Raw genomic sequence first — 17,440 nt, 5'->3', positions numbered from 1 at the left:
ATATGTGTCTAGACAAATTCCTAGATAACAAATTCCCTGTGGGTAGATTATTTTAAAGCTTGTGGAAGAAAACACACTTCTGCTGAAAAGGTTAAAGGATGAGACAATTTTTTTTTTTGTCTTAGATGTATTTTAATACATACCAGTTCATACTGATAATGTGTAACTTTCTCTGAAGAGTTTTCAGTTTGTACTGTGGTTTATATTATAAAAGTTCATCATCAGTTCATTCCAGAAAGAGGATAATCCCTTCTGTTGAGAAACGGTATAGAAAAGAGTACTGAAAAGAGTGAGCATTTAGAAGGGGTAAACGTAGAGGAGAAATGGAGTTCTGTTGAAAACTTGAAGAAACTACTACATTGCATGCCAAAGAAGAAACAGAGAAACTGATAAGTTGATTTGGATGATAAAGCTAAAGGCTTAGAAGATATTGAGCCTTGCTGGGACTTTAAATACTAAGGTTTAAATAAAGTATGTTGTCACATGAAACATGGCTGGTGCTCCATGTGGAGAAGGGTCAAAGGTAGATAGATCAGAGCAGCATAAAATAACTGTAGTAATAGTGTTTGGGGTGCATTTGCAAATGAAATATTATAATAATTATAACATGGAAAAAAATGGTGAATTCATACAGATGTGTCCTGCGGTGTCAATCATTTATTCTCTAAGGAAATAGTGTAACCTCCAAAGGTTAATCTGTATTAACATGAGAGTGTTGTAAAGAAGCTGTGTACACTTGTGAACGGTTTCATTGATTTAGTAGAATAGCTTCCTGAAATGACGTATGGGCATAAGGCTTAAAAAAAAAATACATAGTTAGGTTATGTCCACTGCTTCCTTATATTCCTCAAGTATTATGTTGCCATGTGGTACTTGTTTATAAATTGCTAATAATATGGTTTGAGTGAGAAAAACAATAACATATCCCATTATCCAAAATGCAACTACATGGTAAACTAGCAGATAACACATCAGCTCTAGAACATTATAAATGAAAATAAGTGTATTTAATACAAAGCATATATATATATGGGTGTTCTAACAGTTTCTTTTGATATTGCAGGAAACAGCATACTCCATTCAGCAGCAGACAGTGTGACAAGTGCAGTACAGAAGGCAAGTCAGGCCTTGAATGAGCGTGGTGAAAGGCTAGGTCGAGCAGAAGAAAAGACAGAGGAGCTGAAAAACAGTGCTCAGCAGTTTGCAGAAACTGCACACAAGGTAAGATTTTGGCGGGATAAGGCTCTTGGTAGGTTAGAGAGACACATACCTTTATTTTGAGAGGAGGAAGTTCTAGAAAGAATTGCTGTCAGTCACTGTTTACAAACAGCTTGCTGTTTTCCTTGATACTGTTCCTCCCTTGGCAGATTTCTGGTTTATAACTACTTCTGTGCATAGATATGAGGTTTGCTGTATTTCCACTTGAATTGAAACTACCTATCTTCACCTTCCTGAATCAAATTTTAAATCCATCTTCCCACTACTGTTTGGTACTAGTCCTCATACTTCGTGCAGCAATATAGTGAAATTGTTGTTAATCCCCTTTGATAAGGAGTCATGGGTCTGTGACTTTCTCTTTCTGAAGACATATCTTTTTATGTCTGGAAATGTTATATTTATGAGGATTTTGAGGAATTGTTCTGTCTCAGGAATGTATGGACATTCCCCGTTCTTGGTGGAAGGTATTGATAGTACTGTGCCTGTTGCTTCTGCATGTGCATAATGGTGCTGAGCTTCCATCTCTGTGACAGAAATTCTAGGCATCCACAGCATTTGATTTGGTGGCTGCGTAACACATCCACAGCAGACAGAATGCTTTTCAAAAAAAAAGTAAAAGTTTTCTGAATGTGAGCAACCATTTTAGCATGCAAGTTTTCATAGTTTTGCTGCTTAGCACGTGCATTAGGCTTTATCATGCTTATGCCGAAAAATGCCTGGCTACTGCATTAACACTGGAAATCTTGGATTGATACCTTGCAGTTGTATGCAAGCCTCTGTCTTATTTAGCCTTTAAAATGTCACAAAACCACTTTTTTTTAATATTTACTGGGATAATCCTCTACTTGTGGTCCATTTAGATTAGCATGGTTCAGCTTAGTGGCCTGAGTATGGTATGAGCCTGCTTTTGGACTCTTTCATCTAACACCACCACCTCTTCCTACCACCACCAGTGATGATAACTATGCCAACTAAACCAACCTTAAACAGCAGCTACTGCTGCCTTTAGCATAAGGGGCAAAAGGTTTGCTGCTTTAGAGTAAAGCATAGAGTGCTGCTTGGTAGGGAGTTCAAAAATGAAGAATTTCTCTGATAGTTGGGCCGCTATAAATCTTGATTAAGATTTGAATAGGTTTCATTAGTGTGTGTTACCCCTTCATCTTCCACATGTGCAGAATAGCAGCTCCACAGATGAAGACATGCTGTGAACAGAAAAAAATCTTTTCAACAGATTCTATTAGGAAAATCTTATTTTAAAAATCTCAGGATTAAAGGATGCAGTATTGTAATAAAAATACCATCTTTCGTAGCCTGTGCTGTACCATATTTAGAAATAAAAGTTTACAAAATCCTGATGTAATAATTCACAACAAAAATTGGAGGGAAACATAGCAGGAATGGTGGAGAAGCTAAAAACATCCACAAGTATTTTATGTTTTTAATAAAATAAAAAATGTGGGAAAATTCTCAATCAGGATTTTGTACATAGTCATTTGAGCTTACATGTCTCTGGCAGTAAGTGAGAACAGTTTCTGCAGGATAGAAAAGGATAATCTCCATCTGGACTGTGTGCTGGGCTGAGATTTATGAAACCTTCCTGCCAGTCCAGTTCTACAGATTACCAGTCTTCCTCAGATGAGTGTGAGGCCATGTGCTGTTGAAGCTATCCCAGTTATCAGCTGCCTGAAACAGGAGTGTGACAGTCTTTCAGTGGATGATAGTTAAGGATTTGTAATAAATGCTTGGGTTTTGTCTTTTTAACAAGAAAATAACATCTTTGTGTTTGAAGAAAACAAAATATAGTTTAGTTTTTAGAGGACCTCAAATGAATACTTGTCATCTTAATGATCATAAGGATAATTTAGTAAAATGGGGTTTACAACACCTTTTTCTTGCAAATTTTTCTGTATTGGTGCCCCGAGTCTTGAATTGTATCTTAGCGGTGCAGTAGTCCTGCAATTTCTCTACTGTTATCTCACAAAAATGCATAGGGCAGCCACCCAAGGATGTATCAGGTTAGAGAGACTGTGGTTTTATGGTGATGTGCTTTGGTTTGCAAGAGGGGTTGTTGGGGTTTTGGTGGAGCATTTAGGAATAAGTACAGTATTGTTTATTTTAATGTTTCTCTGGTTAAGTCTTTGAGGGGCAGCTGCTATTCAGACCTTAGATGTTTGTACAGAAAACATATTACTCCAGTGAAACCAGGGAAGAGAGGTCCAGCTGAGTGTTGTTTAAATGGCAAATTTGTAACTTTCTGGCAAAACAGTGACAGTGAAGAGAAAGGCACTAATTTTAACTTACTAGTATTTATTAACACTTTGTGCAGCAAAGCAGAGTTCCCATTTTAGTTGCTTAATAGTTGCCTTCAGTAAAACAGTAAAAATACTTTGAATTATTGTCAGCCCAAAATTAATTTCACCACTACAGTATCATGACTGGATACAGATTTCTCTTACAGCTTAATTTGTCTGTCTGGACGTTACTTGGGCAACAAACAGGAGGAGCTGGAAGCCATTATGCAGCAGGAAAACTATGATATAGTTGCAATCATGGAAACGTGGTGGGATGACTCGAACAACTGGAGTGCTGCAGTGGATGGCTATAAACTCTTCAGAAGGGATAGGCAAGGAAGGAGAGGCATTGAGGTAGCCCTGTATGTTAGGGAGTGTTTTGACTGTGTAGAGCTTGATGATGGTGGTGATAGGATTGAGAGTTTATGGGTAAGAATCAGGGCAAAGGCTAACAAGGCAGATATGGTGGGAGTTTGTTATAGACCATGCAACCAGGATGAAGAGGCAGATGAAATATTCTATAAACAGCTGGGAGAAGTCTCACAATCGCTAGCCCTTGTTCTCGTGGGGGACTTCATCTTACCAGATGTCTGCTGGAAATACAGTACAGCAGAGAGGAAACAGTCTAGGAGGTTCCTGGAGGGTGTGGAAGACAACTGCTTGACATAGCTGGTGACTGAGCCAGCTAGGGAAGGCGCCCCGCTGGACCTGTTGTTTACGAACAGAGAAGGGCTGGTAAGTGACGTGATGGTTGGAGGCTGTCTTGGGCACAGCAGTCACAACATGATAGAGTTTTTGATTCTCAATGAAGGAATGAAGGGGGGTCAGCAGAACTGCTACCTTGGACTTCTGGGGGGCAGACTGTGGCCTGTTTAGGAGCCTGGTTGACAGAGTCCCTTGGGAGGCAGCCCTGAACGGCAAAGGAGTCCAGGAAGGCTGGATGTTCTTCAAGAAGGAAATATTAAAGGCACAGGGGCAGGCTGTCTCTATGTGCTGAAAGACAAGCTCGGGGGGAAGATGACCTGCCTGGCTGAACAGAGAGCTTTGGCTGGAACTCAGGGAAAAGAAGGAGAGTTTATGACTTTTGGAAGAAGAGGCAGGCAACTCAGGAGGACTACAAGAATGTCATGAGGTTATGCAGGGAGAAAATTAAAAGGGCCAAAGCCCAACTAGAACTTAATCTGGCTACTGCCATAAAAGACAATAAAAAATGTTTCTCTAAATACATTAGCAACAAAAGGAGGGTTAAGGAGAATCTCCATCCTTTATTGGATGCAGGGGGAAAACATAGTGACAAAGGATGAGAAAAAGGCTGAGGTACTTAATGCCTTCTTTGCCTCAGTCTTTAACAGTCAGACCAGTTGTTTTCGGGGTACCCAGCCCCCTGAGCTGAAAGACAGGGACAGGGAGCAGAATGAAGCCCCCATAATCCAAGGGAAATGGTTAGTGACTTGCTATACCATGTAGACACACACAAGTCTATGGGTCTGGATGGGATACACCCAGGGGTACTGAGGGAGCTGGTGGAAGTGCTCACCAAGCCACTTTCAATCATTTATCAGCAGTCCTGGCTAACTGGGGAGGTCCCAGTTGACTGGAGGTTAGCAAATGTGATGCCCATCTACAAGAAGGGCCGGAAGGAGGATCCGGGGAACTACAGGCCTGTCAGCCTGACCTCAGTGCCAAGGAAGGTTATCATCTTGAGTGCCATCACACGGCACATACAGGACGACCAGGCCGTCAGGCCCAGTCAGCATGGGTTTATGAAAGACAGGTCCTGCTTGACTAACCTGATCCCCTTCTAAAACAAGGTGACTCGTTTAGTGGGTGAGGGAAAGGCTGTGGATGTTTTTTACTTAGACTTTAGTAAAGCCTTTGACACCATTTCCCACAGCATTCTCCTGAAGAAACTGGCTGCTCATGGCTTGGATGGGTGTACTCTTTGCTGGGTAAAAAACTGGCTGGGTGGCCAGGCCCAAAGAGTTGTGGTGAAAGGACTTAAATCCAGTTGGTGGGTGGTCAGAACTGGTGTTCCCCAGGGCTCAGTATTGGGGCCAGTCCTGTTTAATATATTTATCAATGATCTGGATGAGGGGATCAAGGGCACCCTCAGGAAGTTTGCAGATGACACCAAGCTGGGCAGGAGTGTCGATCTGCTGGAGGATAGGAAGGCCCTGCAGAGGGACCTGGACAGGCTGGATCAATGGGCCAAGGCCAATTGTATGAGGTTCAACAAGGCTAAGTGCCAAGTCCTGCATTTGGGTCGCAACAACCCCATGCAACGCTACAGGCTTGGGGAGGAGTGGCTGGAGAGCTGCCTGGTGGAAAAAGCCCTGGGCGGTGCTTGTTGACAGCTGGCTGAACGTGAGCCAGCAGTGTGCTCAGGTGGCCAAGAAGGCCAATGGCATCCTGGCTTGTATCAGAAATAGTGTGGCCAGCAGGACCAGGGAAGTGGTTGTTTTCCTGCACTTGGCACTGGTGAGGCTGCACCTCAAGTACTGCGTTCAGTGTTGGGCCCCTCACTACAAGAAGGACATCGAGGTGCTGGAGCGTATCCAAAGAAGGGCAACCAAGCTGGTGAAGGGTCTAGAGAGCAAGTCTTATGAGGAGCGGCTGAGGGAGCTGGGGTTGTTTAGTCTGAGGAAGAGGAGGCTGAGGGGAGACCTTATTGCTCTCTTACAGCTACCTGAAAGGAGGTTGTAGCGAGGTGGTGGTCGGTCTCTTTTCCCAAGTAACAAGTGATAGGACAAGAGGAAATGGCTTCAAGTTGCACCAGGGGAGGTTTAGATTGGATATTAGGAAAAATTTCTTCACCGAAAGGGTAGTCAGGCATTGGAACAGGCTGCCCAGGGAAGTGGTTGAGTCCCCATCCCTGGAGGTATTTAAACGACGTGTAGATGTGGCACCTAGGGAGATGGTTTAGTGGTGGACTTGGCAGTATCGGGTTTATGGTTGGACTCAATGATCTTAAAGGTCTTTTCCAACCTAAATGATCCTATGATTCTATGATTCTACTTCAGCTATATGTCAGGTCATTTTAAGATACAAAACACATAGTGGAGACAGTGGAAGATGCATGGCGTAGGAATACTCTTTCTAGCATCTTTTAAAAACACCTTAATCACCTGTAAAAAAATACGAAAAAAGAAAAAAACCCACACTTAATTTGCACCAGAAACAACAGCACTCACAGAGTGCTTCTGTTTTGGCTATCAGAGTTTGTTTAATGAAAACATATATCTATATTTAGTTGTGTAAAGGCTGGAATTTAGCTCAGGTTATCTATCGCATCCTCCTTATGACACCTTCTTCACCTTCGTTTGCCTTTAAAAAATTCCTTCCCCTTGTTGGTGACTGCACAGGAGCTCAGAGTTATGGATTCTGTATAATAAAAACTTGTTGTCAGAGTTGCCTGCTAAAGACATGTTTTTCTGAAAAAAAAAAAATTGTTGTTTGAGGGGAGAAATAAAAGTGTTGGTTGGAGTTCTTTCATGCCGAAATCCCTTTCTAGTATATCTCTTCAAATAATATTTTTTTAAAATGGCACATTTATGACCAGGTTCTTGAGTATCAAAGGCTTATGTTAATTAAATTTGAGTCATTTATTGATCAGCATTTCAGTGGTAGCAAATCAGGAAATTTTAACTACCCCTATCAGTTCTGGTTTCTAGGTAACTTCCTAGAGGGTTTACTCATCTCAGCTTCGTTAGCATGTTATTATCTACAGATATCAATTTTTTTATTATACAGAGCCTGAAACTAAGTTCTCTGCTTGGTTTGCCAAAGTCAGTTTGTCTACACTTTTTATACAGGATTTAACTCACTTTAGCTCTTCCTTCTCCCTCTCATTCCCAGTTTTGTCCATTTTTGAATAATTTGAAATGGAAATAATAAGTAATCACGGAGATAGAAAGGCAATCAGTCCTTAATTTTTCATCATTACGTAGTGGCAGAGTTGCTGAACAGGTGTTTTAAATTACTTGTCTAGAATTTCTGATTGTATTTAACAATCCAAATCATTAGGTCTGAATGACCGTTCTTTTAAGCATGTCTTTGTTTCTTGCCTCTTGCTCTAGCCCTCCTCACAGATAGCAAAATAATGGAACATTAGGAAACACAGCTATGAAAGCAGATAAATCCTGCCTCCTCAGCATAACAAAGGGAGACTTTGCCTGTCTGTCACAGTAAAGGGAACAACTGCATATCTGTGTGCAAAGAAGTTATGGATTTCAGGCATCTTTTGGATAATTCAGTTTACAAACTCTTCTGATCCAGACTAGCCACATTAGCTTGATAGAGCTATCATTACATGTGATCTCTCTTTAATTAATTTTTTCTTTCTTTTTCAGCTCGCCATGAAGCACAAATGCTGAGATACTGTCCAAAGTTGAAATCTTCCCGAGAGAAACTGAAAAGGCTACATTCAGCAACTTTTACAGGAGATCCAGACTTCTGTGTGCTTTTTCCTTCCAGTTCAGTGGAGATGCATTCTTTCAGTTTCTGTGCAGGAAAAAGTGTTGCATTTCTACCTTTTCAACTTACTTTTGTTCCCCCTTTGTAATATTGCTACACAGTCCTGCAGTACTTCCTACCTGTATTTCAGTTGTTACAGGAGTGAAAGCAAACAGGGGAACTGGACCAAATGACAAGCTGATCAGGATTAAAATAGTAATATTTCTTCCCCAGTTGTACAGAAAATTATTTAACTGGTTGTGGACGTATGTATGGAAATAAAATCCAAAGAAAGGGTATACTTTTCCTCATTTTATGTAGCATCAGCAGAATGTGAATGTTGGAATTAAACACCTGGGTTTATAACTATAGTGGAGAACAGACTGCTTTGTCTGAGGAAACAGAAAACCTTGTTTCTTCTGCCCAATGTAGGAAATTTTGCATGTGCCATCACCAGCATTCAGAAGTGCATATCTGAGTTTCATAGGGGAATCTGTTACCAGTGCTGCATTTTGAATATTCCTGTTTTCCCTTCTGGATTGATTATTTGAATAGTATAATGAAACCTACAGAATGTATGCTTGAGGTTTCAAAATTGAAGAAAAAAGTAATTTTTACATCTATACACTCATAGCTGTGCCTCAAACACAATCTAGAATTTAGCAATCTGGTATAAAATAACATTTCATTTTCTTTTTACATGTGATTCTGTGGCTAAAGGCCTATGTAAAAGAGAATGCAAAAGCCTGGGAAAATAAGAATGCACTATTTTCCAAGTCACCTATTTTTCATAAATTCTACAGTAATTGCTTTTGGGAACACTTCAGAAATTTGTCTGATTAGAATGACTTTTGTGTTAGCTAATCGTGATTTTTAAAATAGAAGCTTTCAAAAAGCATGTCTTGGTACGTTAGGATCATAACTTTTAGTCTGGGTCTCAGTTTTCAATATATTATCACTGGAAGGTTGACTCCCTACTTCATTCTGTGTTCACTATATGCAATATATGCACTGTATTCTCTTACAAAAATAAGTAGGTTACTCTTTTCCTTCACAAGCTGTTTTCTTAACATTTTTTAAGATGTTCTAATATGCTTCTCAAATGAAGGAAAAAAAAAAAAAAAGATGCTGCACTTTTTTTTTTAACCAGTAAGCTAGAAACAGAAACCCTAGCAGAAGTTTCAGCCTTCATCTTCTGAAGATGCCTGCTCTTCGTTTTTGTCCTCATCTTACCAGAGAGCCAGAAAGCTGACATTATATGAATGTACTGTAGTTTTCATTTTCAGTGTAGAATAAGATTTTTGCATTATTAACGACACTTTAAACAGTAAAATCCTCAGAGCAGTGCTTGTAAGAGAGATAAAAGCTTCTGTAGTAATTGAGAATATTTTAGTTACTGCAAGCTGAAGTAACTGAAAATCTCTTGCAAATACCCATTTTGTAAAAAGATGCTTGGCTTTAGGAAAACATCCTTATTTGAACGAAGGACACTGTCTAGTTAACTGATTACATTCAAACTTTACATCTGTTGGATTTTTTTTCCTGTAATTTAAACTGTTTTGTATGAAGCTTTTTATTTAATTTCACAGTGGGAATTGAGAGAAGGGATAAATTTGTCATCTGTGTAGTACCATATGATCCTTTAGATCTATTTAGCATCAGCTCTAACAGTTACTACATCCAGCACCATCAACTGAAAAGGAATTTGGCCACATCTGTTATAAATCAGAACAGGCTCATTAGCAACATGAGTTCTGAACACTCCATTGAGCTACGTGCGATTAATGCTTGCCCTGGAAATGTCAGTAGCTTTCCGAGCGCTGTTGTAATGACTGTGGGCATTTCTGCAAATTAACCAGGAAAACAGTCCCTCATTAGAAATTAAACTTTTGCTAAAGACAAAATGTTAGGCTATTTTTTAAAAATAGCTTCATTAGAAATCAGTCAGGGAGTACATTTTTGACCACATAGCTATCTTCCGTCATTATCTTTTCCACTCTTACTTTTTAAAACTATATTCTGCTGCTAACCTCACAAGTCTTTCTCGTGAGAGAAAGAAGGAATAAGTTTCGAACTACTGCCATCTAGCTGGTCTTCTAAGCTTGTCAATAATTTAGAAGAAATGTCTAAAACCCAGATCAGATAAACCTGAAAAGAATTAGTTGTCTAAGTTCAGATAAAAAGGCATAGGTTTTCAGGTGTTTACATGAATATCAGCTGGACAGGACAAGGTCACAGTTGCACTGCTAAGTTCCAGACCTTTTGTGAGTTGAACTGTTCTAAAACATTACTTTAGTCCCACTGAGAGTTTTCAGCATTTTTTTTTTTACCCTCTAGTTAAGTGTATTGTGTTATGTATTGTAACTCAGGACTTCTATCCAACCATCAAAAGCCATTTACTATGGGAACTCTAAGTAACCTAGTGTTATTGAATGAAGGACAAGTGGTTTGTCTGTGTGTTTACTTTGTTCTTGCTGTTCATTAAACTACAAGATTTGGTAGTTTTTAGAAAAAAAAAAAATGAGGTGTATAAATGTCTATCCAAAGGTAAATCTTATAGCATTGCAATTTCCTTCTGGAACTTAGCTTGTAGTGTATACAACCTAGTGTTATTAGATAGTCATGTACATAACATATACTATAATTCAGGTTAATGTTTCATATGAAAGAATGTATTTGTAGATTGTAACAACATCAATAGTTTCTTTATCTTTTTAAAGTTCTGCAAAGAATAAAAATAATGTATTGTTAGACTTGACTACTGTACTGCAAACTGTCTTAAAAGGCTACTTTTGTGTCTAGCAAAAGTTGTGCATTATGTGAAATATTAACAAAAATGTGCTCTCTAAAAAGTGATCTTAAAGGTAGGTAGGTTTTGCTATGATATGCCAGAATTGTAATACTTGCTGGTATCTATTGTAACCAATTCCTTGAAAGTTCTCAGAGATGTAGAAATAATTTTGTGCCATTCTGGGGAAAAAAAGTGGGACCTGCTCTCTTGAGTCATTACTGAAAACCCTGATTTTGTCATTAAATACTTTAACTGTGATGAAAAGAAAACTGTCCTTGGATTATTTGAGTTGTCTATTCAAAATATAAATTATTTCTAAATGACACTTTTATATTTCACTCTAGCAGAATTATATTTCACTCTAGCAAAACTGAATAAAAATTAGTTTCTACTGTAATGATGAAAAAATTCTCTAGAAAGAATATTCTAATTAAAAAAGAAGTAATGGGAACTAGGTTGAAGGATTTCATGTCCAAGCAGATTCCAGACAACAGGTAACACAGGTTTAAGTTAGCATCCTACCTAAAAGCTGTACAGGTTAAAAAACTTCTGTGTTAATTTGCTTTCAATTTGCTATGAAATGCTTATTCTGAAATTGTTACTGTTTTCTTTTGGCCAAATAATATTTTTGATAAATTTTTATCAAAGTAAAAGCAATTTTAATTGCCCTATGGGAATAAAACTACGAAGGTAGAATTCTACACGCAGAGAAGCAATCCCATATATTCAAAAGAGGACTACTTGCAGAAGAATCGGATCAAATATGAACTGACTTCACTGCCATCTCTTTTTCAGGCTTAAACATGGTCTCTAAGATCCTAATCTCAAAAATGTTCTGTTGACAAATATTGTGAACTGGTTAAATTACTTTAGTTGCTAAGTAAATTTTGCTAGAATGCATGATGTTTAATGCCATACATGCCCAGTGCCCAAACTGTATGAAACTTATAGTAAAAGAAATAGATCTCTGGTGGATCAGAAGCAAACTTGATCAGAACTGCGTTTTGTTGTAGTTTACACATTACAATTTGGCAGTTCTTTTCCATTGTTATTGTACATTTATCCTGTAAAAAAAAAAAAAAAAATGTTTGGTTCATTTTCTGAGCATTTTTTTAGATCAATTTCACCATGTTGGCATTTTTTTCTTGATCTTATGATTTTCATAAATCATCAGCCTAATCTGCTGCTGTGTATAATTTATGATAGAGATGATGGGATTTTGTTTGTTATCTTTGAGTCATGGAAGAGGCTCAAGCGTGAATGTTTACTGATTCAATATATTAGGATTTCTAAGTAAAAGATATGCTAGTATGCTGAGTGCGTTGGAGAATATTGTTGCTGCCACACTCCTGAAGGCATAATATTTGACTGAGAAAATGAAACTAAGATGCCCATTGGCTAGGGATTATGGGCACAAAAAGTAATATACTGTTTATTTTCACAATGACTGAGCAATTCTAAAGTGAGTGTAAAGATAGATACTGTTACAATGAGGCATAGTAGGATGGCAGATTCTCAGTGTTAAGGCCAAGTATTCAGGGTATAAAAGGAAGCTTGTTAGCTAGGGAAGCTGGATGGCTTTAGAAGTGTAGAGAATAGGCATCTGACAAAGCTCGAATTGATATTTTAAATAATTTCACAGGTCTCTGGTAGCTAAAATAGTCTGGTAGCTAAAAACTGTTGCAGAGGAACTAAAGTTCAAGCCTGTATTGTGTTGAAATTTTGTTGCTGCTAAAGATGGAAGGACAAAGAGTTTTCTTCTGTCTTAAGTGTTCTCTTCTGGATAGAACGGAAGGGAAATGTGAGAAAAATAAACCAGAAAATTTTGAGAGTTTTTCATACTATGTTAAAAGGAAATCTTCGATATATGCGACTAATATTAATGAACATGCTCGTTTGCAGCTAAATCAGTGAGTTGGGGTTTTCTCCTATTTCAGAAAGAAGAGACACAGTAAAGCTTTGTTTGGATTAGCATGATCAGAAAATAAGGATTTCTACAAAAAGTGCATTTACTTGTGGGAAGTATTAAGATTTTAATGAGAATCCTTCTTTCCAAAACCTTTACCAGTTTTATTAAATACCACATCTAGAAACATTTATGACACCTGTGAGATCTTTAGTGTTGTAGGTATGGTTGGCACTCTGATAAAAGGCATTTAGCTTTAATAATAGATTGCAACATTAATTTGCTTGAGGCTTGTAAGAGTTTAGCTCAGTGAGAAGCATCCCAATATTGCTCTCTAGGGATAGTGTAAGCACTGTTCGTGCTGCAAATCAACAGCAGCTAAATTCTGAGGTGAGGGTGGGGAAGATGGGAAGGGTTGGAGACTTCTGGGTCACCATGTCAGCAAGTCAGGAGAGGTGATGAAGTAACCGCCAAGGGAGCCCTGTGATGATGCAGCTCCCAAGGAAGAGGACAGCAGTGGTGGAGGGCTTGCCATTAGTGTTTTCTTACAAGTGGGTAGAGAACCATCTGCAATTTCAGCAGCGAGTTCTAGGAAAACATCTTCACAACAGTACTGAGGGGTTTTAAACCTACTTACAGAGAAATGTGAGTACCTTTGTTTTTTATCTTACCTGTTCTTTTCTGTTGCTTCCCCATGTGCAGTTGTTCAGCATTTCAGACAAGCTGAAAACAGGTCCGTTAAAAGTTGGAGCACTCAAACTGCATGACAGGTACTATTCTTCACTGAGGCCATGAACAATTGCAGAGCTGCCAGTGTCTGACTGAAATTATAGCTGTACATATAGGATCATTTGTAAGACAGATGGCTGAGAATGGTACCATTTATCTGCCAGGCAAGGTTTCATAACTCTTAGCATCCGTTCATGAGGAAAGCATCATTAACAGTTAGCTATTGCTAATTACCTCAAGTTAGTAGGTGTTAGATTAAAATCCTTGTTTTCTGACGTCTCTATTCTATATGGCGATCTCTGCAATGGCACTGAAAGAGGAAAAGTGGGTGGGAAGGAAGAGGTTACGTGTTCATGTTCATTGACTGGGTATGCTTCATAGAATCCATTCCTCTGTCTCCGCCTGGCACAGTAAATGCAAGGTTATTTATGGCTTCCCTTACTACCCCGACTGTCTTTCTTAGTTCCTGCTTTTGTACAGTCTTTCCACATTCAGTATCATGTTTTTCTCTTATTACTCTCAAGTCCCTCATCCTAAGAGGTGGCTGCACAGCTAAACTCTCAGGATTTTTAAGGGCAACATGAAGTACGATCTGTAACCCTTACCCTTTGGGTTTTAAACAGCTCCTGTTGTGTTATTTATTGACTGCAGTTTGTTACTGTTTGTAGATGAAGATGCGGACGTGCACTGCACGTAAAATGAGGATACTTCACATCACAAGGGAAAAGTTGTAGTGAAGGGGTTTCAGCATGTCTGAAAGGATTTAGGATAAGATTTAATAGTCAGAAATTCATAGTGCTAGATCATGAGCCTAGGTGTTTATTCCTTAATCTTGCTAAAGTTTTTTCTCCAAAGTCTGTGCTGAAGTTGTAATAATACAAAGTATTTATCTTGAATGTAGTATTTTTCACCCTTCTGTAACAAGAATTCAGAGAGAAATATCAAATTTCTTTCATACAGGTGTAAATTAAGACATGGAAGTAAGTAATTTACAGTAAATTAATGGGCAGGAATAGAATGGAGATCTGAGAATATAAAACCCAGATCTCTTTATTCCTACTAGAAAACGTCAGGATTATAATGGAAACATTTTTAATTTCTTGTTTTTTAAAAGCATCAGAAACAAAAGTAGGCTTTTGACAAAGACTTTTTTTGCCCTTCCTGCTCTAGCAATGTAATATCTTTCATGGTGTGCAGTATACAGTGCCTGCAAAGCCCAATCTGTTGTTGCAAAACATTTCTGGAGAGACATCAGAGGAAAGCTGGGCAAAGGCAGCAATAAAATCTCATTGCTTCTCTACTTGGATTTTACAAGCACTGCAAGAAGCTGTCAGCTTTCAGGCTGAATGCATTTGTATCAATGCCATGAAAGAACCCAGTTTAAGGTATGTGGGGGAATGCTGTGTATGCATGCCTTTTGTCACAGGCTTCAGCAACTGTGAGGAGAAAATGTCCGTTGCCTTGTGCTCACACAGTTCTCTGGCGTTCTCTGGTTTAGTGTAAGGAACAAAAGCATCTCTGTGTCGGAGCCACACAGAGCACTTTGTCAAAGTCAGCTTTCATTAAACTGCCCTTTGAAACACACGAACCCTCCCTCCTAAAAGCATGGAAGAAATAATTCAAGGAAAAAGAGATAAATCCTAATAAAGCATCAGAAGTACTTGTATTCTGCAATGGTATTTGCTATAGGAATTCATACTGCAAGCAGTATTTCAAGTAGCCTAACTTTAGCTGTTTTCTTAACTCAGCTGAATGAAATTAAAAAGCTCTTCAAAGTCTTTCTTGTCCCTGCTTTTGGAATTTAGAAATCAAACATTGGGATTGTCAGTTGAAGTGAAAGAGACTGTACTACAAAAGAACAACGTGGAATAGGACGAGAAGTACTTTTAGAAATGAGACTTACCACTACCCATGGATGACTCCCAGCAGGGTAGACATGCAGTGAACACAGGAGACACAGAAAGACCAAAAAGTCACAGTACAGAAATGAGGATAGACTGGATCACCTTGACCCTCAAAGGGCAGCAGAACTCGTCATTTCAGAGGAGAAGTGATAGTCTGTGAAAAGGATGTGATTCGTGGTTGTCATAGAAGAAATAAGCAAGTCAGTCATGTAGGGTTAAATTTCATAAGGTCATGCAGAGAATTTACAAATAGAAAAGTCAGCAGACTTTGTTTTTTAACATCAAATAGTTTAGCTGTCTCTAATGAACAGCATAGGGTTTCATTTTAAGGTATGCTTGTAATGACTTTAACTCAACCATTTTCAAGTTTCATGCCCTAAGCTGTAAGCAACTTTTCCATTCCTAATCAAATGCTAATGTAATGTCAGAGGACTTACTTAGTTTAACTCAAGTGAAAGGTAAACAGATGTCCTAATTTTCATTCTAACTGGTCAAAAAATACAAGAAACTATTCTTTGGCCATTCCTTCCATACAAAAAGATCTTTGCAGCATTGGTAGTTTAATATTTCACCAGCTCTGCTAAGATTGCTTGTCCTGTAGTGGGGTTAAGTGAAAACTTCCAGTATCTGCTGTCTTCAAATCTGGAGTTTTTCAGTTCTGAGATTTGTAAAAATGTTGCTACTAAAATGATGCAAAGTCTTTATCGCAATTTTGTTATTTTACAGCATAGTTCCTATTTGAAATGCATCATAGTGGGATTAGCGGCTGACAGCTCATGCTATGAACTGCAGTGACTTGTCAAACCAGTGTAGTGTTACCAAGTTCCAATCAAATTCTTTATATTGGTAAATATTAATTCCTGTCTTACTAGAAATTGTATTAAAATCTGTCATGCTTTTGACATTCCAAGGATTGCAAAGCAACAGAGTAGCATTTTGCCAGACAGGCAGTGTGATTCCCCAAGTCACACTGCAAGTGCAGCTACTTGTGTCAGAGGAATCTAGAAATCTCTCCAAATAAAATAGCTTCAGGATTTTTCTTCCTAAGAAAGTCAATGTAAAACAATGATGGAAACGCTTTGGGAATGGTAGTAATAAGGTATTTTATTTTTTTAACTTGAAGGGAATGAAGAGAAGGGCTGGCTGGAATCCCTAGAGAGTACACAGCAGAGGCTTTCTAGGAGGTGATGGTAGTTAAGGGTTGTTTTGTATAAGCCAAGATGTAGGCTTGTTTGTGTAATCGTAGGTTCCCTAGCCAATTTTTGTGCCCCAGCTTCAGCTCTGAGATTTTTGAGTTTCAGCACAGTGCATTAAGGCACTTCTGAATGGGATGTATAGAAACCACCATGCTGTCCAGGAAAACCTTCAAAGATGACATATGATGTGTCTAAAACAAAGAAAACATGCAAGTACACCGTGTGTTTTCATGAAGACTAGAACATATTTAGAGTCAAGTATTAAAAACATATTTAATGGAGCAAGTTAGCAAAATCACATTAGTGTATGAAAATACTTATTTGCCAGACATACCCAGGGAATAACTACTCATTATAAAAATGTAATCATATGTTCGAATGAAACGGAAGAACATCTTCCAGTAAGAAGATGCAAGTCCAATAGCTTTCATCCTATCAGCTGCAGCTGATCCCTGGAAAAATGTTACAGGGACATCACCAGAAGCAATTCAGATACCAGGGTTTAATGAGTTCCTCAGTTACGTTCTGACAGCTAACTGGGTTCGGGCTTAGCCAGTAAAGCAAACTTGCTCAAGCTACTTCTGTCGATACCCAGCCTTTGTGTTTTAAGCAAGCGTGGTTTATTTCGCAAACAGGAAGTCTAAGAGAATCTACGTGGCCGGGTTTTATAGCTTGACCCATGAGTTAAATGTGCTTGACACAGTATGGCAGAAGTCACATAACCATAACTTAATGCTTGCCATTTTAGTTATTGCAGTTAAAGTAGTTTGCATTATCATTCTTTTTCTCCCTTTTCTGAATTTCCCCTCAATACAGTGTTTCTGTTCTCTGTAAGTGCAGATAACAGATTTTCTGAGTTATGTATATTCTTTCTAGACATTAGTACCACAAATGTAATCAAAACAAACAGTTAGCTGGTTTTGCTGCAGTAAACTCCATTTGTCCATGTAAGC

The 17,440-nt window shown here is 38.5% G+C and overlaps 1 protein-coding gene across 2 annotated transcripts in view; it reads left to right on the top strand.

The window, feature by feature from the left end:
- Window positions 1–10,719, top strand: part of STXBP6 (syntaxin binding protein 6) — a 131,956-nt gene extending 121,237 nt beyond the window's left edge. For both annotated transcript variants that reach the window (XM_087746644.1, XM_087746645.1), the window contains exons 5-6: window positions 1,064–1,221; window positions 7,859–10,719. In XM_087746644.1, the coding sequence (XP_087602770.1) occupies window positions 1,064–1,221; window positions 7,859–7,882 (182 nt within the window). In that variant the 3' untranslated portion in view covers window positions 7,883–10,719. The remainder of the gene's footprint in view (window positions 1–1,063; window positions 1,222–7,858) is intronic.
- Window positions 10,720–17,440: the final 6,721 nt, after the last annotated feature.

Source organism: Nipponia nippon, unplaced genomic scaffold (assembly GCF_047370975.1).
Source record: "Nipponia nippon isolate SJK-2023a ecotype South Korea unplaced genomic scaffold, ASM4737097v1 scaffold_10, whole genome shotgun sequence".
In the NCBI taxonomy this organism is placed as follows: domain Eukaryota; kingdom Metazoa; phylum Chordata; class Aves; order Pelecaniformes; family Threskiornithidae; genus Nipponia; species Nipponia nippon.
This window is presented reverse-complemented; position numbering and strand designations above follow the sequence as displayed.